This window comes from Netta rufina (genome assembly GCF_964035555.1).
Source record: "Netta rufina genome assembly, chromosome: 18".
NCBI lineage: Eukaryota > Metazoa > Chordata > Aves > Anseriformes > Anatidae > Netta > Netta rufina.
In genome coordinates, this window is record NC_140142.1 from 11770623 (window position 1) to 11794613 (window position 23991).

Genomic DNA, 23991 nt, shown 5'->3' on the forward strand with positions numbered 1-23991 from the left:
CATCTGAACCACAACTATTTCAGTAGTATCACGAACTTCTGTTACTCTGAAGAAGCAGTCAGCACCGTTTCTATGTTAGGAAAGAGCTGAACAGAGTCTGTTATTCACATCAAGTAGTCAGGCAGGTTTCTTCTTCTTCAGGCTGGGTTTCACTAGAACATTACTAGCCTGTAAGCCTCATGGCATCACCTTCCATCTTGACTGCTGAACCTCCTTGCTCCCTACTATCTTCTTTGCCAAGATACAGCTGTCCACATTTACTTTTCCTACTTGGCTGGACTGAATTTAAGAAGGTGTCTTGCATCTAAGAAAGGGAACAAAAGCTGCTGCCCAGCAGCGTCTGGCTCAGGGAGGAGTGAGAAAGCTCTGTGCAGCCCCCAAGGTCCGTGCAGCAGGAGGCAGGAGGTGCTCCAGGCTCACAGCAGCAGTTCCCCTGCGGCCTGTGCAGGGAGAGGCCCCTGGTGGAGCAGGCTGTCCCCCTGCAGCCCATGGGTCCCCCGTGGAGCAGATCTCCACGCTGCAGCCCCCCTGTGGCTGGAGGAGCCCCCGGTGGAGCAGGTGGCTGTGGCCTGGAGGAGGCCGCGGCCTGTGGAGAGCCCCCGCAGGAGCAGGCCCCGGGCTGGACTGGAACAGGCTGTGCTGAGCCTGCTTTGCCCGTGACGCTCCTTGTGGAGTGATCTCCCTGTCCTTCTGGCAGCCCTTGAGCCCTTGCCAGCCTCTTTTCTCCCCTTGGCGTTGGAGGAGGGGCAGGGAGAGAGCGCTTGTGCTGGAGCTCAGCTGCCCAGCTGAGGAAAACCACCACGGCTCTGTCTTGCCGCTGCTGCAGCACGCTGGTAGCAGCCAGCACCGTCTGTTCTTCGAGCCTCAGCAAGCCCACAGCATCTTCCCAGAAGGGATCCCTTTCCTTCACGCCTGACAGGCGCCGCCTCCAGAGGCTGAGGGCTTGTGCCCCGTTTGCAAGCGCTTTCTCAGTGCCCCCTTCCCCAGAGAAGGATCCCAGCTGCTTGGCTTCCCTGCCCTCTGCTGCCAGGCTCCCGCAGCTGCTATCCCAGCAGCGCAGCAGCCAGCTGACAATGTGCTCGCCTGGAGGACAGCTGCAATCTTGTCCCATGGCTCGCAGCTCGCCCAGGGATGGGGATCACCTGCTTCCAGCTGCTTTTCTCTCTGCTCTCCTTTCCAACAGCCTCCTGTGCCCTGGGATGGCCCTACCTTGGGGTAGGCTGCCTCGCCTTCCTCTTGCTCCTTCCCCTTCTTGGGAGGACTTTCTGCCCTGCCGAAATCAGTAAAGAATTTCTTCCTAACATATATCAGAAATCTAACTTTTCAGTGTAAAGCTATTAGTCCATGTCCTGTCACTCCAGGCCCTCATAAAGACCCCCTCCCCAGCTTTCCTATAGGTTGCCTTTAAGTACAGGAAGGCTCTCAGCCTGGCACACAGTAAAACTGATGGCAGATCCTTCACTATATTATTTGAATTTCACGTAAATAGAACAGACTATCAACTTACTTAGGAGAAGTAATACAATTTCAGAACTATTCAAAACCAAAGGCATTCCAAACTAAGTTTAAGTTCAGAGGAAATCCAAAGAAAAAACTAATTTTGAAACTAATAATCAGAGACCATAATCTTCTTCGAATGATAGATTTTCCTCCTGTACTGGGTAATTTTGGTCTGTCTTTAATGATCATCCAGACATGGCTTTGACACCGAGTATCTTGCTTTGCCTCTGCATTAAGTCTTCTTCTCATGTGAGGTAAATGTCCTGCTCTTATGGGATGGGCCTGGGAGACATACACGCTGTGTCTCATGATGCTTGGATATCATCTTAATTCTGGGTGAAGATGAAAGGTCTCACTGCTTCCTGAACAGGGAAGTGGATGTCTGCAGTTAAGAACCCTCTGTCTAATCTAGCAACATGAAGGAAGGAGTTTGCTGGATTGCAAGTGACAGTGAAGAAAGCCACAGATGACATATCAAACTGATTAAAATGTTATTTAGCTCAGGGCATGGCTAATGATGTGGAGCTGGAATAGTTTGACGACTGTAATTACACTCACTATCACTGTGACTTGTTTATAGGATGGTAATGCCTAAAGGTCCCACTGGAGCCTGAAACAAGGTTGTGCTGGGTGCTGCACGTGCATATCTCAGTAGCGCTTTGATAGCTAGTGATACAAACAGACAAAACAGAGATTGAAAGGAGAAACGGGGGGACAGAGATAAGAAGATCTTCCTGCAGGTCATTTAGGGTATCAGCCAGGAGTTCAGTGCATCCAGCTCTCTAGTGCTCTGCTGGCCCAGTGAGATGAATGGAAAACATTGCAGCCTTGGAAAAATAGTGCTTCTTCTAATTCTTTGGCCAGTTTTGATGATTTAGGACTGCTCTATTTATTTATTTATTTATTTTACTTTCCCCATTTGTGGTGGAGAAGGTGAACTTTTTAAATACCTATTCTGAATTCAAATATCATTTTCATTGTTATGTTTCTGTTTTGTTGGCACTATTCATAATGACTTCTACCCTTCAGTGGAAGCAAAAGCTTATCATACCATAAAACTGATAAAACAAAACATAAAACAAAACCAGGCTTAGAATGAAATTTTTGAGGCTTACAAATGCAAACTTTGAAATCTAAGGAAATGAATAATTGAGTCTGACTAAGCATCTCTGGGACTGGAGTGCAGAGAAGGCAGAGTTAAAATTCAAAATTCAGATGGGAAAAAAGCAATGAGAAAAGGTACATTTCAGAGGTTAAAAACTGCAGAAATAAAGTACGAATGACCCAAAACCTCCTTCACATAGGAAATTAAACAATAATAGTAAATGATACTTAAGCCACAGAAACCAGGGGGAACAAAGAGAACAAATTAGGACAGTTGCATACTCGAGGCAAAAATAGATCAAAAGTTAATGATGTCTCAAATGCTGCAAATCTTATTTCCTGCATCTAACAGCAACAACAATGTGATATTAAGGGCAGTGACAGGATTCCCATTGCAAATGAGGGTAGGGCACTAGGCACAACATCATCTGAGGTGAAATAAAAATCTACAGTGATTCAAGTGAAAAATGACAAGCTGATATCTACCTAGCCTATTAACAGCATTGGCACACAGAACAACAACTCAAGTAGGAAAAATACATCACAATTGTGCAAATCAGGGCTAGTCCCCAGAATGGGAGAGTAACAAATATACTTCTGTCCAGGAGAATGTAAAGAGTGATCCAGACAAGTGCAGGCCTGTTAGTTTGACATCAACGCTGGGCAAAGTTTTGTAGCAAGAAGAGATAAGACTAGGGAAGTAGCGGGTAATGTGGAATTTACAAGATAATTTATTAAAGCTAATTTGTTTCCAGAGAATTTAGTAGCTTGCCTTTGTAGGACCAGTGCTCCCCTACACAGGGGATGAACTACATCTATTTCACTTTCTGTGAGCTTCTGATACCTTAGCTATGGATTTGGGCTTTGGGGCTGCAAGTGAATCAAGGGAGTTTGCAATTGTTCACACTGTTCGAAGAGGGAATTACCGGCAAAGGAGAGGTTCCCTGTAGTGATTCTCAGAGACAGTTCTGAAACTGCAGCTGCTAAGGAGGCAAAGACTCATGGAGAAATGTAGGCTGGAAGGGAGCTCTGAAAACCCAACCTCCTATTCAGAGCAGAGATGACTTCAAATTTAGGTATGTTCAGTATGGACGTGGTGGCCGAAGACTAAAAATTACATATGAGCTTTGAGATTTCCAGGTGACATAAAGTTGGGAAGTACTACTGAGCCTGACAGAAGGATATCCCTTGTGATTGAAATGGTTCAGGTGAAGTGACATTTGATAATACAAAGCAGAGCCAGGCTCAGAGATTCTCAACAAAGGGTGTTTTTTTTTTGTTTGTTTGTTTTTTTTTTTGTCATGTTTGCTATATGGCAGTCAGGAGTTTAAAACAAACAATAAAACAACAAAACCCCATGTTCATGCACTGTTAACGGAAGAACTGAAGAAGTTAAGTGGTTATATGGTACGTATGGCTATTCTTTTTTTTTTTTTTTTTTTCTCCAGTATAAATATACCTGACAGGGCAGCCCTGCCACACATTTAAGACATGAGGCAAAATTCTGCCACTTGTATTCACATTGAACTTAGGAGGAAGTGTTCACAAGACAGAAGGAACAAGTTGCCTATTGTGTGGAAGGGAATTAAAGGACATCATTCTGCTCAGCCAGATGCCAGCTGAGAGAAAAATATGATGTCTCTGTGAAAATGCATTTCTTGAGTAAATATCAAGGAGAATTAGGAAATGTGTAAGTTGGGAGATACATCTGAAATGATGATTGCAGTTGGCTTATGAGGAACTTTGGACAGGAAATTGGTAGAAACTTCCCATTTTAAGAATAAAGTGCACCATAGATATGAAGTCAGCATTCACCTAAAGAGTAGAGGCCAACTCAAAGCCCCCACAACAAAGCAGTGGACAAACCAGAACACTAACATGTTGTGGTCTAGAGTCACACAGATATACATAAGTTTACTATACCTAAACATCTGAGGGGTTCCTTTGAGAGGCGGAGGGCTTGTGCCCCATTTCCATTTCCACTCTCAGTGTCCCCTGCCTCAGAGAAGGATCCCAGCTGCTTGGCTTCCCTGGCCTCTGATGCCAGGCTACCGGAGCAGGTATCCCAGCATCGCAGCAAACAGGTGACAATTTGAGTGCCACAGCAGTCCTCATTGCGAGCTGGACGCTCAGGGCACTTGTGGCCACCCACCTTTGTGAGCTCCAAGGCTGACAGTGACTCTCTGCTGAGCTACCACGGCTCTCGGCTGTCCCGGTGACAGAGCTTTCGGCGCTAAGCTGACTGCCAGGAGAAAGGGCTGCCGTGAAATGGCTGCTCCACAATGCCAGGAGCAAGGTCTGCTGGGCTGGGGGTTCGCAGGGGAGCTCGGCCTTGGGCCTGGCAACTGCGCCTGGAAGCCAGGGACGGCCTTGGTGTGCAGCTGGACACCTGGGCCTGAGAAAGCAAGGTCTCTTTCCAGACACTTGGTACCATCGGCACCCAGTGGCTGTCTCAGGGGGATGAGAGAAATGCACAGCATCTCTTGCTGCCCTGCAGTGCTGCTGTCCTACGCCCTTGGGGGTCTCCGGGATAGAAAAAGGGATGGATTTTGACCCAAAACCCAGCTCCTTTCTATCAAAAGCATCACGTCCTCCTGTCTTTCTTGTATTTGGCTATGACTTTAGGAATCCCTGCAATCCCTGCAGCTGTGTCCCCTGCCAGCTTCTTGTGTGCCCCAAGCATCCTCGCTTGCAGGGCAGTAGAAGATGCAGAAAAGGCCTTGCCTTAGTGGAAGCACTGCCCTGCAGGAGCTCCAACATCCCTCTCAGCAGCACGCTGTAGCCCCCAAATGCCCCCGAAAGGGCACATTTCAGCTACTGGGAAGGAAATGAGCTCGCTCAAGGTGAGCTACCCGCTCAAGGCCCAGGTGTCTGTGAGGCGGTCTTGGCAAGGAGTCCTGTTGTGTGAGTCTGTTCTTTGCGGGTGCTCCGTCCCCACAAGGCTTGCTTTTCAAGGCCCAGGAGAGTCTTGTGGGCACTGGCCTGGGGCCCCAGGCTGAGCCAGCTGCTGGCTGGCAATCAGGGAGGCTCGCTCAGTGTCTTGGCTTGGGTTTGCGTGGCCAGGCTGTGGGAGCGGGGGGCTGCAGGGGTGTCCTCTGTGAGGAGAATGCAGCAGCTGCCCCATGGGAGCTCAGGGCCGCTGCCAGGAGGCTCCTTCCAGGAGGGACCCACCCGCTGCTGCCCAGAACGCAGAGCAAAAGGATGATGTTTGCGCCTGGGGGAGAGCCCATCTAAGAAAGGGAACAAAAGCTGCTGCCCAGCAGCGTCTGGCTCAGGGAGGAGTGAGAAAGCTCTGTGCAGCCCCCAAGGTCCGTGCAGCAGGAGGCAGGAGGTGCTCCAGGCTCACAGCAGCAGTTCCCCTGCGGCCTGTGCAGGGAGAGGCCCCTGGTGGAGCAGGCTGTGCCCCTGGTGGAGCAGGCTGTCCCCCTGCAGCCCATGGGTCCCCTGTGGAGCAGATCTCCACGCTGCAGCCCCCATGTGGGTGGAGGAGCCCCCGGTGGAGCAGGTGGCTGTGGCCTGGAGGAGGCTGCGGCCTGTGGAGAGCCCCCGCAGGAGCAGGCCCCGGGCTGGACTGGAACAGGCTGTGCTGAGCCTGCTTTGCCCGTGATGCTCCTTGTGGAGTGATCTCCCTGTCCTTCTGGCAGCCCTTGAGCCCTTGCCAGCCTCTTTTCTCCCCTTGGCGTTGGAGGAGGGGCAGGGAGAGAGCGCTTGTGCTGGAGCTCAGCTGCCCAGCTGAGGAAAACCACCACGGCTCTGTCTTGCCGCTGCTGCAGCACGCTGATAGCAGCCAGCACCGTCTGTTCTTCGAGCCTCAGCAAGCCCACAGCATCTTCCCAGAAGGGATCCCTTTCCTTCACTCCTGACAGGCGCCGCCTCCAGAGGCTGAGGGCTTGTGCCCCGTTTGCAAGTGCTTTCTCAGTGCCCCCTTCCCCAGAGAAGGATCCCAGCTGCTTGGCTTCCCTGCCCTCTGCTGCCAGGCTCCCGCAGCTGCTATCCCAGCAGCGCAGCAGCCAGCTGACAATGTGCTCGCCCGGAGGACAGCTGCAATCTTGTCCCATGGCTCGCAGCTCGCCCAGGGATGGGGATCACCTGCTTCCAGCTGCTTTTCTCTCTGCTCTCCTTTCCAACAGCCTCCTGTGCCCTGGGATGGCCCTACCTTGGGGTAGGCTGCCTCGCCTTCCTCTTGCTCCTTCCCCTTCTTGGGAGGACTTTCTGCCCTGCCGAAACGAGATGACTTCTGCATGCATTCCTTCCCCTTGTGTGTATTGGTGCCTGAGACAGCAACAGGGTCGTCCCCGGAGCCAGCTCTCAGGGCCTGTGCCAGGCTTGGAGGGGCTGCAGGGAACATGCCAGGGGCTGGAGGGGCTGCAGGGAACATGCCAGGGGCTCGAGGGGCTGCAGGGTGAGTGACAATGCTTTGAGGGGCCTCAGGTCCTGCCGCAGTGGTTGAAGTCGATGCAGGGAACATCAGAGTTGTTGGAGGGGCTGCAGGTAAAATGCCAGGGCTTGCAGGGGCTGCAGGCTGCGTCACAGCTTTGCATTAGGTCAAGACGCATTTTCCTAGAACCATACATTTCCTCCTGGAGGGGCTGAAGAGCATGGAATGGTCTTCAAAATGCACAGAGCAGACCCCAGCAAATGTAGAGCTGCTGCTAGCAAGTAGGTAACTTTATTGTTCCTGTCGTTAATTTTGTTTCACAACAACAGATGCAAATATGTATCTTGAGTTGAGGGCAAAGGTGACCTTGGATCTGAAGCACACAGGCGTTCGCTAGTGTCCCCCCATCCGGAGTGAATCCAGAATGACTCGGAAGGAAAAATAAAGTCCAAACCAGTGCGTTGTGATAAAGAGAGTTTAATAGGGTAGAAAAGGAATAAAAACCAACAAAATAATAAATAAAGATATTTATAATTTATATTAATATATAAAAATATTTAATACTATTAAATACTTATAATTTTATAATAATAAAACAATGCCATACTGTACAACACAGTCAATAAAGTGGATTTAATTAAATAAATAAGAAAACCAATAAATTAAATGAAAATTAAAAAATTTAAATTTAATACAAATAAAACCCATTTTTCCCATTCCAGTGAACTGCTATCCCCATCATCACTTCCCATCCCACTGATCATTTGCTGTCCCAAAGACCTCCCAGTTCTTATCCCCTTGGCATGCCAGTGCAAGAAGAGCTGCAGACAGAGGCCTTGCTGAGTGACCACCTAAGGAGAGGAATTTAATCCAGAAGGCAGGAAAGAAGAGCAATGCCCCAAAAGAAGAACCAAGTCTTGTCTCTCAGCCCTTTGGTGTCCCAAGCAGCAGTTGCCATGGCCAAGCTTTCCCAGCCCAGCTGCTGCCAGCATCTCCCCAGCTTGCCATTGCCACCTTCCTGGGTGAGGCGCGCGCGCATTTGCCATTGGCGCTGTTGCCCATCCCTGAGAGTGGCAAGCCCATCCCCTAGCTCCAGCACGAGAGAGGGGAGAGGGCAAGCGAGAGGGGCAAGGGCTGAGGAGCGTGGCTGAAGCTGGAGCAGGTGCCTGCAGAGGTCTCTGTGCCTGCCTGGGTGCTGCAGGGGCCGTCGAGGAGAAGCCCGAGGTCGATCACGGGTAGCCGTAATAGTAGGCTATGGCGTGGTCCTTCTGCCGCTGCACGAAGAATTGCACGGGGCCGATCTTGGTCTGGTGGGCCGCCCGCTGCCGCTCCTCCTGGGCCAGCTTCTTCAGGCGCTCCCGCTCGGGACGCTGCTGCGGCGTGATGGGCACCGACTCCTCCTGCTCCTCCAGCGGCGTGGGCGCTGCGTCGCGGCCCGCCCAAGGCCCCACGCAGGGCACGTAGTCCACGCAGGGCTGCGCCGGACGCTGCAGCGTGCGCGGCTGCATGGGCAGAGCTGGACGCTGCGCTTGGCCCCCCGTGGCTGGCAGGCCCAGCTCTCTGGGCGCCAGCTCTATGGCAGCATCCCCTGTTCATGCTGTGCTGCCTGGTGGTGCTGGCACATCCTTTTCCTTGCCGCCAGCTGGGGGCCGGGGGGCAGCGGGCACAGCGCTGGAGCCTGGCACTGTCGGCGGGGCGCTGGGCATGCTGCTGGGGCTGCTGGAGGTGGGCTGCGGCTGCACACAGGCCAGCTGGCACGCTGGCCCCAGCGCCTTGGCCCTGGCCCCCAGCGGCTGCAAAGTCTCGCTGGGGGTCTTTGTCCCCGGCTGCTGGCGCTGCAGCGTCTTGGCCCCGCTGGCCTGGGGACAGAGCCTGTCCTGGGGCCGCACGGCACGGGGCTCCCCACTCGGAGTCTCCGGCAGCAGCCGCGCTCTGCGGGGAGGTGGTGCCGCTGCTCCTTGCCCCCCTGCAGCCCCCGGGCTTCGCGCTCTCTTGCTGGGTGCCGTGGTGCTGTTGATCGCCAGCTGCTGCCCGCTGCTGCCTGCTTCCCCGCTGCTGCCAGCCACCGTGCTGCTGCCACCCGTCTTCCCCTGGCACGGTCTCTTGCGGCCTTGGCCAGCCTGGCCCAGCAGCGTCTTCCTCTCCTTGCCGGGGGGGTTCTCTGTCGTCGGCCTCCTGTGCTGGCAGCTCTGCGCTGTCCCGGGGGTGCTGCTGGGCGCAGGGCGCTTGGCCCCCCGCTTGGTGCCGGTGGACGCAGGGGCAGGCGGGGGGCTCTTGAGGGGACCCAGGGGGCGTTTGGGCAGGGGTCTCCCATGGTCACTGCGGCCCTTGGGGTTGGGGCGTTTCTTGGGGGAACTCGGGGGGGATTTGGGCTGGGGTCTACTAAAGGCACTGCGGCCCTTGGGGTTGGGGCGTTTCTTGGGGGAACTCGGGGGGGATTTGGGCTGGGGTCTACTAAAGGCACTGCGGCCCTTGGGGTTGGGGCGTTTCTTGGGGGAACTCGGGGGGGATTTGGGCTGGGGTCTACTAAGGGCACTGGGGACCTTGGGGTTGGAGCGGGTCTTGAGGGAACGCTGGGGGGGTTGGGGCTGGGGTCTACTAAGGGCACTGAGGAGCTGGGTGTCAGGGAGGCTCCTGGGGGGACTCAGGGGTGGACTGGGTAGGGGGCTCCTAAGCGCACTGGGCAGGGGACTGGCTGCAGGGCTGAGCGGGGGGCTCACTGCTGGCATGACGGGGGACTGCAGCGACAGCCCACCCTCAAGCTTCTCGGGGCGCAGCCCAGGGGTTGAGGGGACCTCACCGAGGGCTCCTGTGGCTTCCAGTCCCTGCGTGCTCGGCTCCTCGATGTCCTCGCAGAGGTCGGGCAGCTGCGAGAGGAAGCGGCTGAGGGCAGGACTGCTGGGCAAATCGGGGAAGGCATCCTGGGGATCCACGGCATCGAGCCAGCTGAGCAGCTCCTCCATGCCGGGGATGGGGATGTCCAGGTCAGCCAGGAGCTCGTCCTGCATGTGCTGCAGCTGCTGGCTGTCCCCTGCCAGCTCTGGAAAGGCCTCGGCAAAGGCATCAGGGCCCAGCTCGGGCAGCTGCGGGGGCTCCTCAGGCACCTGCGGGGCTGTCGCCGCTGAGGACGAAGCAAGAAAATCCCCCAAGACGGGCGATGTCAGCTTTCCCATGGCCCCTGGGTGTGGGGCGCCCAGTGGCCGGCTGTGCCAGCCCCAAACTCACTGTCAGGCGTCGCCGTCTGGGTGCTGGCGGTCCTTGGAGCCTGGGCAGGCTCGGGGGGAGTGGGGCCGGTCAGCGGGGTCCCCTGGTCCTTGCTGAGCCCCACGGCGTGCAAGCAGGGCTCCGGCAGCTGCCCCCGGCTGCTGCTCAGGGTGCGGGGCGTGGGGAGCGCCTGCCCCCGCAGCGGAGGCCCCGGGACGAGGGGTGGCGGGGGGTTGCGCTGGGCGGGGGCCTGCAACAGGCAGGTGCCTGCGGGGTGCAGGAGCTCCCCATGGAGCACGGCCCTGGGCCCCAGCCCCAGCGCATGGTGGGGTACCAGTGTCCCCGTCACCATGGGCTGTCCCCCACTGATGGACGGGGGCACAGGGAGGAGCGGTGTGGGGGAGCTGCCCCCCGGCGGGGAGCTGCACCAGCTGCAGCTGGTGCCCCATGGTTGGGAGCTGCACCAGCTGCAGGTTTTGCTCCACAGCGGGGAGCTGCACCAGCTGCAGGTTTTGCCCCACAGCGGGGAGCTGCACCAGCTGCAGATTTTGCCCCACAGCGGGGAGCTGCACCAGCTGCAGCTGGTGCCCCACGGCGGGGAGCTGCCCCACAGCAGGGAGCTGCCCCCCGGCGGGGAGCTGCCCAAGCTGCAGGTGGTGCCCCTGGGCTGGGAGGTGCCCCCCAGGTGGCAGCTGCACCCCGGCGGGGAGCTGCAGCACCTGCCCCTGGACCCCTGGCACCACGTGCCAGACGGTGGCCTGGGGCAGCGCGGAGGGGAGGGTGGGTACCTGCGGGGGCTGCAAGGGCAGCGCCGTCGCTCCGGGGAGGGAGGGCAGCAGCCAGGCAGCCACCGTTGGCGGCACGGCTGGGACGACGAAGGGGGAGTTTTGCGTCTGCGCAAGCCGCGGAAGCCGTCTGGGGAAACCCTCTGTGGGAAAAAGGCCGCTGGGCTGAGCTCTGGGGCGCTGGGCTCGCCAGCAGGGCCGCAGCCCCGGGAGGAGCGGGAGCCGGCTGCTGGACCTGCCATGGTGGCTGGAGAGTGGGGCGGTTGCTTGGGGAACCCGGGCAACGGGGGTTCCATCCCAACGGCTCACCAGCCCCTCGCCGACATCTTGGGGAGGACTGCAGGCTTTGGACCCAAGCAGGCTGCCCAGCGCAAGACTTGGCCATGTTCATTAGAACATTACTAGCCTCTAAGCCTCATGGCATCACCTTCCATCTTGACTGCTAAACCTCCTTGCTCCCTACTGTCTTCTTTGCCAAGATACAGCTGTCCACATTTACTTTTCCTACTTGGCTGGACTGAATTTAAGAAGGGAGCTTGCAACTCTTCATCTTGTTTGCCACTTCATCATCAAACCAAATGAAAACCATTTGCCTTTAACCTCTTTATTTCAGGCCTTCTTTCCTAGTGGTCATTCAAAACTGGGAAAAAAATAGTCTACCAAGTGGGGTTTTTTTTTGATTTGATAATAAATCTGCAGACTGTTAAGTCATCAAGCACTTCAAGACTGTTTGAAATAATCTCGAGATTAATATAAAAGGAATTCCTCACACACGCTGCGGCCGCTTACCTTTAGTATAGTCGTTGGATGCGATGGAGCAGTATTTCTTGCTTTCGCCTGCACTGGAAGTCTTCCCTTCCTTGTAAGGTTGTTTACTGCTCTCACTTCTGCATTACTGACATGAAGAGCCATCTGGAGGATGGGATTCTTCCTTCTTCTCCCGCGTTATCTTCTGGAAACGAGGATCTAACTGTTCCAAGGAGCCTTTCGCTTTCCTGGTGTTTCTCCTTTTTCTTCTTTTTCTTCTCCTTTTTCTTCTTTTTCTTACGCTTGCGATTGGCATTGTCAAAGTGGAGCGCACAGAAACACAAATCATGAAGTCTGAAAGAAACATGCAAGTTAAAAAGGGAAAAAAAGATGTGGCACTTGTTGCCTATGTGAAACTTGATTTATTTTACCACAGGTGATGATTTGCAGCATGTCAGCTATTTTGTGGTGCTTTGTGCACACGCAACTTACTTTAGATGCAGCAAACTTAAGCCGTCAGATTGAAGGACCATAGGTCCTGGTTTGTACACAGATCATTAACAACGGCTAGCTCTGGAATATGTGCAAGCAGAAAAAATCTTTTAACCTAATCTGGAATGGTGTACGGATTTGATTCAAACTATGTGGTCCAAAGCTAGTGCTCTGACACAATTCAGCAAGAGCTTTCCTGTCTTCACTGATCAACCTAACAACATGATCCCCAGCCAGCTGATGCTATCTAAATAACTTAGAAACTACCAGAAAAAAAAAAAAAAAAAAAAAAGGTAGACATGAGAAGCACCCAGAAAAGACTTAGGATAAAAAATGCGGAGTATGCTGGAATCCTTGCTTACTTGGAATCCTTCTCTCCATGTTTATCCTTAGACTTCTTTTTCTTCCAGAACTTGTGATATTTTTGCATTTTTTTCACCACCTACAAGCTCCTTTTCTATCTTTCTGTCTTTCCTTTCTATTTCACTTTCACTACCTTCTGCATGGGTATATTTTCTTTTTCTGTTTCCTTCTGTTTCATTTTTCTGGCGACAGTTCTCCAAATGAGCTGACACAGGTGGAAGCGCATGTCTTTCACGAGAATGTCTTCCGGAATGTTGCTGAGGTACTGAGCAACGATGCAAGTCTGCTCGGGGTGTGCTAAAGCGACGTACATCTTCCTCTCTCAAGAGGGAACCGTGAGGCCATCCGCTTTTGTAATGATAATGCTTATGTGACCTGCTGTAGTAAGTTGCAGTCAATCTGTCAAAGGCTGAATCACTGTGAGAGAACTTTCTCTCTCTACTGTCTCCTGTTGCATGAGGTGAATAATAATCCTTGTAATAGCTACATCTTTCCCATCTCCGTGCTTCGTCTCGATAGTATCTTTCTCTGCTCCAACTTCTTTCCCCTTTGGATCGGTAGTACCTATTGCTACCTTGTTCTGATCTTCCTCCGCTGCCAGATCTGTACTTTGAATATTTGACTGCTCTTCTGCCATTCTCAGGGCTGTTTCTTTCACGAGGGAAAGATCTGTACCTGTTTCCCTCCCAGTACTCCTGCTTGTGACTCTTTTGCTCAACAAATTCCACGCTCTGAGAACACCTCCTCTTGCTGGAAGGACCTGCTTTTTGACTCTCCTTCTCTTCACTAGGAGCATGTTCCCTCTTTCTTCGGTAACGCTCTTTGTCAGTGGTTTTAGTCTTGTCCTTTGTATCTTGGCGTCTATCTGCAATAGCTAAGGAGGAAAGATTGTTAGAGCTACATTCAGTGTCAGACTTGAGAGAGGAAGTTTGCCGCAATTTCTCACCAGGCTCACAAGACTCTTTGCCGTACAAAACATTTTCTTTTGAAACGAGGTCACGTTCTTTTGATCTTCTTGCTTTCTCCTTGTCTCCACGGTCATCACATTGGTACTGGGCGAGGTATTCATCATTCCCAGGAGATTTCGGAGGTTCCGCAACACTGCATAAAATAAAAACCCATTTCTCACTTCTGCTGAAGGACGTGAATATTAAGAGTAAAACCTTCCAAAGGCAAACAAACAAACAAAAACCTCTGGACTACAGGAACCCTCGCAAAGATATGCCATTTAGAAACCTCTCCTGTGATTAGGACACCTTCTTCAGCTCCCAGAGAAAGTGCTTTTTCCCCTCTTGCTTCTGAAGCCATTGCACTAAAAAAGCAAACGCATCTGTCTCCTTCCACCTGCTGCTCTGAGAAAAAAGGCATAGGGGCGAGCGGGGAACAGCCAATGTTTCTCCAGACAGTGGAGAAAAACGGAAAAACATTCTATAAAGGAACACAAGTTCTCCTTGAGGCACCAACCTGCATCAGAGTGATATGCTCAGTGCTGATCATTAGTTCTGTTCGTGACACTGGACACACAGTATGGAATTGTACTAATTTAAATCCTTCCATTAAATACTATTAGTAGACAGATAAAACTGTAACGAACTTCCATAAAGTCTTGTCTTAATCAGACTGTGCTCATTTTACCTCATTTCCTCTGACAAGCTGTTCAGCTGGCTGGCTGTGAAGGACTCCGTGATGACTTCTCGATTGACTGAAGGCATAGCTCCAGGCATCTGCAATTAAAACGCACAAGTCAGCAGACAAAAAAATACTATTTGTAGTAGTACTGAGGACTAGTCTTGTCAGAATTTCTCCATTAAATGGTAAGCAAGACCGCTGTGAGTTGTATGCATTATCTACACTTCAAAGATAACCCCGACTCACCCCCCAAAATCTACTTTATGAAACTTAGGAATTTTTATCTCAGCTGAGCTTAAGTTGACAAGTTCTAATATAAGCTCAGGTCTGCAAATTCTAAGGGGATAATACCACAAAGTCTTACGATCACATGTGTGCTGTGTTTTCTCAGTATTTCACCTGAATTAGGAACACAATAAACACTCCCGAATACATCGTAGGTGAGAAATTCTCGATGGAGCAAATCTATGTTTCAAGCAATCCATTTGTTTTAGAAAAGAACATCTCAGAAGGTTTAACAGGTTCAACTCGGCAAGTGGAATCATCAAGTTTCAGTCCGTTTTCTTTAGATTCATTAACTAACCTAATAGCACCATTTAGTGAATCTCTTTTTGGCAGCTCATGCTGGGATCTTCCTTTGTCAGCATTCTGACAGGAAGAATTGGAATGCTGCAATGTACGGACTACCTTTCCAACCAAAATTCCATTAGAGGACATTGCATTGCATTTCAAATTCCTTTGAAATAAGCCCTTTGACTCCTCCTCAGATTTTCCTGAAGATTCTGCACCATAAGGGACTGTGTTATCAGAGCTGAGTTTAGGATTTTCATTCACTGTTGGCTCCACAAAAATTTCATCAGAAACTTTTTTGTTTGTTTGCATTTGCTTCATTTGCATTACCAAATTTGTAATTGTGGATGAAGGAACAGCCTGGTAGAGATCTTCATCCTCCACAGCACTGCTAAGAAAGTCAGGCTGTGACACAGTCTGACGAGCAGGCAATTTATTGTGAATACTGATGGTGATCTTCTGTTTTCTTGACGTATCAGTCATTGAAGGCCTGGTAATTGCCTGGTTTTGAACACAGGCCATTGGTGGTGCTGAAGATGGCCTTTTTAGGGTGATACCAGTGGTCTTTGCGTCCACTTTTATGGATCCATTTCCATTTAAACGGCTTGAATTCTGTATTTAAAAAGAAGAAATTGCAAGATGGATTAACGCAAACACTGCATGTAACATTTTGAAACACAAAACTCTCCTACTGAGTGTTTCTACAAATGGTCTTAACACCTAAAAAGAAAAACACACTGCCCTTTAAGGATAAATGCAAGTCCAATAAGCGTATTCAATTCCTGCTTTTGGTTTACTGCAGATTGGTATCAAATTAACATCATCTTTGAAAACCAGCCAAGCAACTTAACATTACCTGCTGCTATTCCCAAATATATTTATTTTCCCCTTTGAACATACCCTGAAAAGCCTGAAGTAATCGTTCTGGTGCTCAGGAATAAGACAATGAGTTTTCCCTGTCTTAGCTAAAGTGACGAGGATAGGAAAAACAAGTCCTCTTTTAAATGATTTGAGGATTAGTACACTCTGCTTAAATAGTCAAAGAGCGTAGCTCTCTGTGCTTTAGAAAGCTGTCTTGGAGCTATAAAGTAATGGAGTCGCATGGCTGCACAATTTAGCAGTAACCACTGTTTGAATGACTCTGGCTGTAGCATGAGGGCTGTGAAGAAAGCTGCGGCGTGGGAAGGAAAACAAAACTAAGATGCCGAAAACCAAACAAAAAACCCCACACCAAACCCCAAACCCACTAGCAGTTTGGTGCCGTTATCTGCCCTCCCGCTTCCCTGAATTACCTTAATCATATGAGGAAGAAGTCGTGGTCCCATAAATCCAGCCTGCTTACTATTAGCCCCCTGCTGACCCGGAGGGAATGAACAGGGATAAGATGGTGCTGGCAAGTAAAACGCACGTTCTCCAAGTGTCAAATCATAGCGCCTTCAGAAAAGAGCAGTGATCGTAGTTTAGTTTTTCTTTCAGCCTACTCTTGGATTAAATCCCATCCTATCATTTTAGAGGAACAGCTCATACGATATGGAAGCCTTCTCTACAGAAGGCTTCGCCAAGACTACAGACTGAAAAGTAGAGAACAGTCTTCCTACTAAGACTATCACTTGCACAGCAAGAATTCATTCTTACACCACAGATGACCTTCATTTCTCTCCTTCTCTAAATTAGCCAGCTACAGATAACACATAGATAGCAATTTACACAAGTGCTGCAGTTTAAGGCCAAGCAACAAAAGATAATAAACGACACAGAGAATTTCAGGTTAGACAGAACTGAATTAGACAAATAATAATCTTCTCCTGGGATAGCAAGAAAAACACTTGCAAAACAGAAAAATATCAATAACAGGAAAGTAAATCTCTTCTGAACACATTTTAAGATTTGTTATTACCTGATATAAAAAAGTATGTAAGCTTGCTGACCAAGAACTCTTTTAATGTCAGTACGCACTACTTTAGCATCATTCATCTGATACCAAAGTCCATTACCAGCCTGCAAATAAAGACAACGATTTCTTTAGGTGAATTGCACGTTTTCCAAATGAAATCACGGATAGGAACAAAATACACACATGTCAAATAAAAATATAATGAAATCTTTTTCCCTAGAAACAGTAGCTGCTAGTCATGCTTTAATTGGTTTGCCAGCACAACCTTTACCCTGTTAGAAATGCTGTTGACTTCTACCTTTACATAGCATATATAGTGTCCTGAGTGACAGCTGACACCGTGATGTACCAGCACCGCATATAAGGCATAGAGCAGTGGTTCTCCCATTGACTGCGACATGTAGGCTCTCAGGTCCAAATACTCCGGATATTTCACCTCCTAAAGAGACACCAAGAAGATAGAAAAATTATCCCAGAGTACTTCGTGGACTAGCCGGAGAAAAACACTTCCAAAAAACACAGACTAGAATTTATTTCTAGAATATATTTCTAGAATATATTTCTTGATTCACTACAAATAAGTCTTCCCATAAACAACGGTTAAGACTAGAAGTTGCAGAGAACTGTTTCCTGATGAATCAGCCTTCTCAGAGGAAAGCATATGCTTCTTGTCAAGCGGGAACTTTATTGATATTAAGAGAAAGAATAAGCCATAGTCGTTAGTCTACAATTATTGTCTGAAAATATTAACAACTTTCAGCTTTGGGGGATGTCCCATTACACAATGATATAGTTGCATTACAGTGGTAAATATACCTTGTTGATCTTTCCACCTGTGAAATCTGCAAATCTTTTCAGTGATATTGTGAGAACCTTGGAAGAACGGTGTATGGTAAATCTCTTGGACGCAGGAACCATCTTTTTACACCTTAAAAACAAGCAGAGGTAAGTGTTTGAAGGCATCTTCTTTTTTCGCCCCCAAAACAAACTCCTTTTAATGTCTCACGCATGCCTATGCTATTTGAATGATATTTACTTGCATAATAGGTTGGTCTTTTTTCTTTTCATAAACCCACGCACTGCGTGTCAGGTTTGTTAATACACAGAAGAAGGTAAATTTTCCCAACAACTCAGAGCATAGGGGGAACAGGAATCTCTCACGAAAGGGTATTACCAGGTTGGATGGCAAGGTACCATTTCTTGGTCTACAAAAGTGGCTATTTGAACTCCAGTCCTGGATACATTCTTTCAGCTTTCAAGGGAAATACAAATACTGAAAGCGGAACGAGAGAGCCTTGGTCCCCAGGACTAGAAATTGCAAATAATCTCCAACATAGGTCGACTATCAACATCAAAAATACAACAGAAGCACATGGTCATTCTACAGGAGGGAAACATTTAACAGTAGGAAGTCTTCATGTACTGAGCTTGTCTGGAAAGACACTGAAACCATCTGCCATCCTTTGAAACAAAATAGTTCAGTTTGACACATTGCCCGCTCCAAGGTAGGACCTACGGTGTAAGCAGTGAAAATCAGCCACTAGCCCAGAGAACAACGGAAACTGGGCAGTTTACATCAAGAAAAGTACTGTCGAGAGCTAATAAATAGAAAGAACAAAAGTAGCTCTTTTTGAATTCTGATGGCAAAATACAAGCCAGAGAATTGCAAACCCATAGGGAATGCCTATGAACAAGACTTCCCCCCTCCAAAGAAACAAAAATCCAAGTCTTTTATAAACTTCCACAAAACTTGTAAGTAGATCCAAAGTTTAGAGGTAGTCCAACAGAGTCATGCAACATAGAAAACTGACGTCAAAATCTTACTCGCTACATTTATAGCAATTCTCTCCATCCAGCTCTTCAGGTTTCACAAAGAGTTCCAGAGCTCTGCTAACAGATGAAACCGCCTAGAGCAGTGAGAAAGAAGAGCGTAAAGTCACCGTAATTCAGAATTCCACAGACATACTAGTAGTTTATAAGAGAATCTTACTAACATACTCAAGCGATCTACTAGGAGCACTGTGAAGAAGGAGGCAGAAAGAGCATGCTCAGCATTGACCTCACCTGGAAGGCATTTGACTTTGGAACAAATACTTTTCCAGTAGCCTAGACAGCATCTATAATGTGCTTTGTCATCAATACCGGGGACAAATTCATCAGTCTAACAATTAGATGTATATTCAGGTAGAACAACAAAGAAGTATGACAGCATTATAATTTTTGCAGAAAGAGAATTCTTTCCCCTTAAACCCAATGCAAATGTGGAGACTATTTACATGGGTTCCACGGAAGGACAAAGTCCAATCCACTTCCTTAGCACCACCAAGCTCTTATGTTTTAACATTATATGTGGTTTGTTTTTTTAAGTTAAACAAGTTTAATTTAGAAAGTCATGCATGTACTTAAACATCATGAATTATATTTAGAAAACATCTTACCTTTATATCCAAAGTGATATCAAGAAATGCCTCATACGTATCCGAAACTGCTTTGCAATTCAAGCACTTCACTGGAAACAAAATATAAATGCTTAACATTATGTGAAGGAGACTAACTGTCCAAATTCAAGTTGTTGACAGATACTACTTTAGACAAACTACAGACTGCTTTACTACCGACAAAAGACACAGATCAGTTCTAAGGACAGGAATATTTTTTCAAGTACCTCTCGATCTTAGAAATCCTCCAAATATTTGATGAATGATGGTGGTAGCTTGAGAAGATCTGTCCAATCTGGAAATAAATTATAATCAGACCTCAGAAGATTTAAGGCACAGAGTTAACTCTTCAAAGAGTTTGATGAAAACCAAGGATGATGTAGACTTTCGTTGCTGATAGTAAATAAGGCACTAAAAGGTGCTAGAGATCATTTCTGAGAGTAAATAAAGGACTAGAAGGTGCTAGAGAATGTATGAAAGTGAACTTGTTTATGCTTACTCGGTGCTTCCGTTCAAGCACGCTTCCTGCATAGCATCAACAGTATAGCGCAAGAACTCGTGTGCGTCTTCTTGACTGCCAAAACGGAAATGTTGTCCTATTCCTAAATAAGAAGATGATAGTATTGACCTCATTTAAAAATGAAATCGTTCTTGTATTTCTAAAATCTCTCTTCATTTGAGTGTTAAAACCACTTATACACATCAAATGATTATTTGAAGATTACAAGCTATAGAAAAGAAACACATCTGAAGCCACTTACGACTGAGATTACTGATAACATGCGTAGGCTCGATGGCATCAACAGTGCAACGCAGGGCCTGGTTAATGTGAGTCTCCATCGTGCACATCATGCAAAAATCTTGTTCACGACCTGAAGAGTGAAAGAACAAAGCATCCCAGTCCAGCGAAATATCCACAACTACAAACATCTAAGTACAATTTAAACTATAGATACAATATCCACTCTCCTTGCTACATTCTATTCTCCCAAGATGCCAATGTCCCAACAGTCTTGTAACATTTCATTTCACACAACTTTACAGAATAAAAATATCCACTAAGCCTGTATTCAAATGCATGTTGTGATGAGAAATCTAAAAGACTACTGCAAAGTCGCAGTTGTAAAGGCTGACAGGAATGTGAACTCCACAGCCTGCAAAATGTATTACTCTCTAAAATTACTACTAAATGCATTACAGTCCAATGCACTTCATTATTCCCATGAAGCAATAAATGATCCTTTAATAAACAAACAATCAAATAAATAACTAAATAAATAAACCATGGTGCATTAATTGCACTCCATATGCTATTCGGAGCCCACTGCTAATACAGTGCTCAAAGCCAGCTTCTACAGGTAAAATCAGGCAAATAAGCTTATCTCACAGAATCACTGCTGTTCTTTCACCTTCAGAGCTATCCAACAGATTCAAAATACTGTTAGAAAGTACTCACATGACTGGCTGTGCTCAAGAGAAAGCATGTAATTGGCAAGTGGGGGTGTGTAGGTCAAACACTGTAGAGTAGCATTAAGAAAACATGTGTTGCCAAGATTGTACAGGCCAACTCCAACACTTTGTGTTTCTCGCCAATCCATACAAATCTTCTCAGGTGGAAAAAGAAGGCTCTGTGGCGGAGCAATTCCATCATTAACGACTGCAAGAAAGTTAAATTTAAAAAGAGATCTTGTTTGTTTGTTTCTAAGAAAGGTATTTAAAAAAATACTATTCTGCAGGAGCACCTACAGGGGCTAGCTACAATCCAAACCAGAAAAACTTATTGCAGACAGCTTTAATACCACCAAATTCAAATTGGCTGGTCAACACAATGTTTTGGGAAAAAAAAAAAAAAAAAAAACAACTTTAGTCAGCCATTTTAATTTTTCTAAGGCAAGGCTAACTGCCATTCTGTTTGTAGCACCTAATGCCAAGTTCCTCTCCATCTATAATCTTTAACCTGATTAACTCAACTACTGTTTTTTTCCTTATTATAACTTAAACCACAAACTTAGACTTGAAATTATACGGTAAAAACGTAAAAACTAGGAACTAGGAATGACGGTACCCCTACAGATACCAGATCTTTTCCTGAGCAATGTTATCCTTCAAAAAACCTGTGAAAAATGGAAGCTGTGAATAGCAACAATCAAACACTTTTCTTTGCAAAACAGAAAAGACATGGAGGAATCTGTGCATTACAAAAAGCTCCCCATATTTCTCTGTTGACTGTAAATATATCAAAATTAATTTCTGTAACATCAGTCACTTCAGTTGCCTTAGGGGATTCACTTTTGAAGTCTTTGTTCACAGTAGTCCCCTTCTCTATCAGTGCAACAAGTAAGAACTGCATTTTCTACTTTTGCTTTGAAGACAATGGAGGCAGGATAAAACGCACACTTACTTAGATCTCTTGGGGCAAAAGCCTTAGATTTTTCAGATGATCTACAGTAAATAGCACCTCCACGTCCTTGGGCCACAGAGACTTGGCTTGAATCTTCTGCAGGCACTATCCGGCCCCAGTTGGCGGTGCGTGACATCAGTATTTTAGTACTTGGTTTCTTGGATTTGCCAGACCGCCTTGAAGAGGGCTTTTTAGGCTTTGAAGATTTGGGCTTCTTAGCTACGGTCATTGTTCACATCTGCAACAGAGACAGAAGTTCTGGTTGACGTAAGAATATCAAGAAGCATTCCAAGAAGAAAAGAGTAACAGAAGTCCTGTCACTTAATCTCAAAGAAACAGCCTTAAGAACTAAATCGCTGGTATGAATGATTTAAAAAGAATCCCCAAACTAAACACACAAAGTGAAAATTTCCATCTAAACTCTATCAGTATTACTTTTCGCTTCTGCAGAACTAGTGGCTGATGCCATTTCTTTCCCTTCCGTAGGATTTTAATCCATTACAACTCTGGAGTCTTTTTAATGTAAAAATGTAGAAGACATTCTCTGAGGGGAATCAGTTATTTATTGATTTCCGGAGTTGCGCAATTATCTGTTAATTAGTACCTATGATCTAATAGATAATTGTTGCAATTATCTATTGCTGGCATTAGTAACGGAACACTATTACTTCACTGCCTGCGTTTTTCTGTTTCGTCTGCACAAAGGTACCCAGAACTCACTGCTACTTTTCTTCTGTCTTTCCAGGGCTCGCCCTCTACCTCACTGTCTACTGCACCAGTCATGAGGGGTTTGTTGTGATTCTATAATGAGCCTAGCTTTTAAATACACCTTTTCTGGGCGTCACTTGGTGATGGCAAGTTAATTTGTGAGGGCTCCTCAGTCTACATCATGCGGTTGCTTTTTCCAGGTGAAAAAGCGGAGCCGTAAGTGGCAGTACACTAAAGCCCTGGCATGTTGAGATCCAAGAGGAGAGATGTTTGGCCCTCCTTTTCACTCCTGGGAACCATATACCTCAAAACCCACAGAGGATGGGCTATATCTCAGAGAAATCTTGGGAAAGGAGAGCATGAAGAGCATGTTTGCAAATTTATTTCTCCCTGGGCTTCTTCTGCTTCTCCAAGAAAGACGAGTTTGAATATAACTTTGGCAGCAGTACTTCTGGTGTTTTACTCCTACCACATTTAAAACTCCTACGACAAACTGAAAAGTTAGACTAAAAAGCAGCTCTTTCCGTTCTCCTTTCTAAAGTTGCACGTTTTCCTCATGCAAAACAACAGGGGAATGTAAGCTAGAAATGGAAATGCTGAATGTAAAACAAAACAAAACAAACCTCAGCCCTCCAGGACAAAGGCCAGTAACTGCTACAAAGTCCTTTTTAAAATGCTGATTAGGTTTCAAGGTGATACCGCTTTAAATAAGCGTAGTTGTCTGTCCATAGGCAGAAGCTGAATAATGACAGGATGAACTTCTATACTTCATGTTTTGTTACTGTCTTACTGTAGCACACAGGGACTTGTTACCTTTAGGGAAACCACTAACCTCATGGAGGGTTTAAAACATAAGCTAGTTTGTTATACCAAAATGACGGAGAGAACAAAGCATAAAGTGCTTTCAGATTTCTAGCACGCCTTGATTGCTGTCCATTAAACTTCAGACACGTTAAACAAAACACAGTAAATAAGAAAACTCCTAGTCCCACAGCTGGCAAATTGTGTGCAGAGGTTGTAATTAGAACTTTTTTGCCTTGACATTTTACATTTAAAATTGATTTTAAATCCATTCTATACACACTTTCCATTCCTGAAAAAACAATACGCAAACCTGACAAATGCATTTACATGAGAAATGAAGTCGTCCTTGTCCGATTGGAAGACTAAGGTGACAGCTCCTGGGCTCAGGGATAAGCTCTGATCTTCACCAGTGACAGCTCCTTTTTTAGGATTGAAAGGGAAAATGTTTCAGCAACACATTGGAAACATACTTAAGGGACAAGAAACAAAATCAAGACTGCAGTGAGAAGGAGAACGGAAAAACAATACTGGGGGGAAAGGAAAGGAAAGGAAAGGAAAGGAAAGGAAAGGAAAGGAAAGGAAAGGAAAGGAAAGGAAAGGAAAGGAAAGGAAAGGAAAGGAAAGGAAAGGAAAGGAAAGGAAAGGAAAGGAAAGGAAAGGAAAGGAAAGGAAAGGAAAGGAAAGGAAAGAAGAAAAAAAGGGAAGGGAAGGGAAGGGAAGGGAAGGGAAGGGAAGGGAAGGGAAGGGAAGGGAAGGGAAGGGAAGGGAAGGGAAGGGAAGGGAAGGGAAGGGAAGGGAAGGGAAGGGAAGGGAAGGGAAGGGAAGGGAAGGGAAGGGAAGGGAAGGGAAGGGAAGAAGAAAAAAAAAGAAAAAAAAAGAAAAAAACAAAAAAGAAAAAAAGAAAAAAAAGAAAAAAAAGAAAAAAAGAAAAAAAAAAGAAAAAAAGAAAAAAAGAAAAAAAGGGAAGGGAAGGG

The 23991-nt window shown here is 47.3% G+C and overlaps 2 protein-coding genes across 2 annotated transcripts; both read right to left on the minus strand.

Annotated features, from left to right (window-relative positions):
- Window positions 1-12568: 12568 nt before the first annotated feature.
- Window positions 12569-14637, minus strand: LOC311216492 (uncharacterized protein; the record flags this gene model as incomplete). The annotated part of the gene is given in 4 exon segments (XM_084298019.1): window positions 12569-12643; window positions 12645-13224; window positions 14209-14297; window positions 14602-14637. Coding segments are annotated over 4 exon segments (780 nt in total).
- Window positions 14638-14667: 30 nt separating this feature from the next.
- Window positions 14668-21734, minus strand: LOC311216493 (ubiquitin carboxyl-terminal hydrolase 42-like; the record flags this gene model as incomplete). The annotated part of the gene is made up of 12 exons (XM_084298020.1): window positions 14668-15384; window positions 16065-16206; window positions 16670-16770; window positions 16965-17105; window positions 17483-17594; window positions 18491-18573; window positions 19105-19175; window positions 19332-19399; window positions 19604-19706; window positions 19866-19976; window positions 20561-20761; window positions 21506-21734. The coding sequence occupies 12 exons, from the start codon at window positions 21732-21734 to the stop codon at window positions 14668-14670; spliced, it is 2079 nt and encodes a 692-aa protein (XP_084154146.1).
- Between the last annotated feature and the right edge of the window lie 2257 nt (window positions 21735-23991).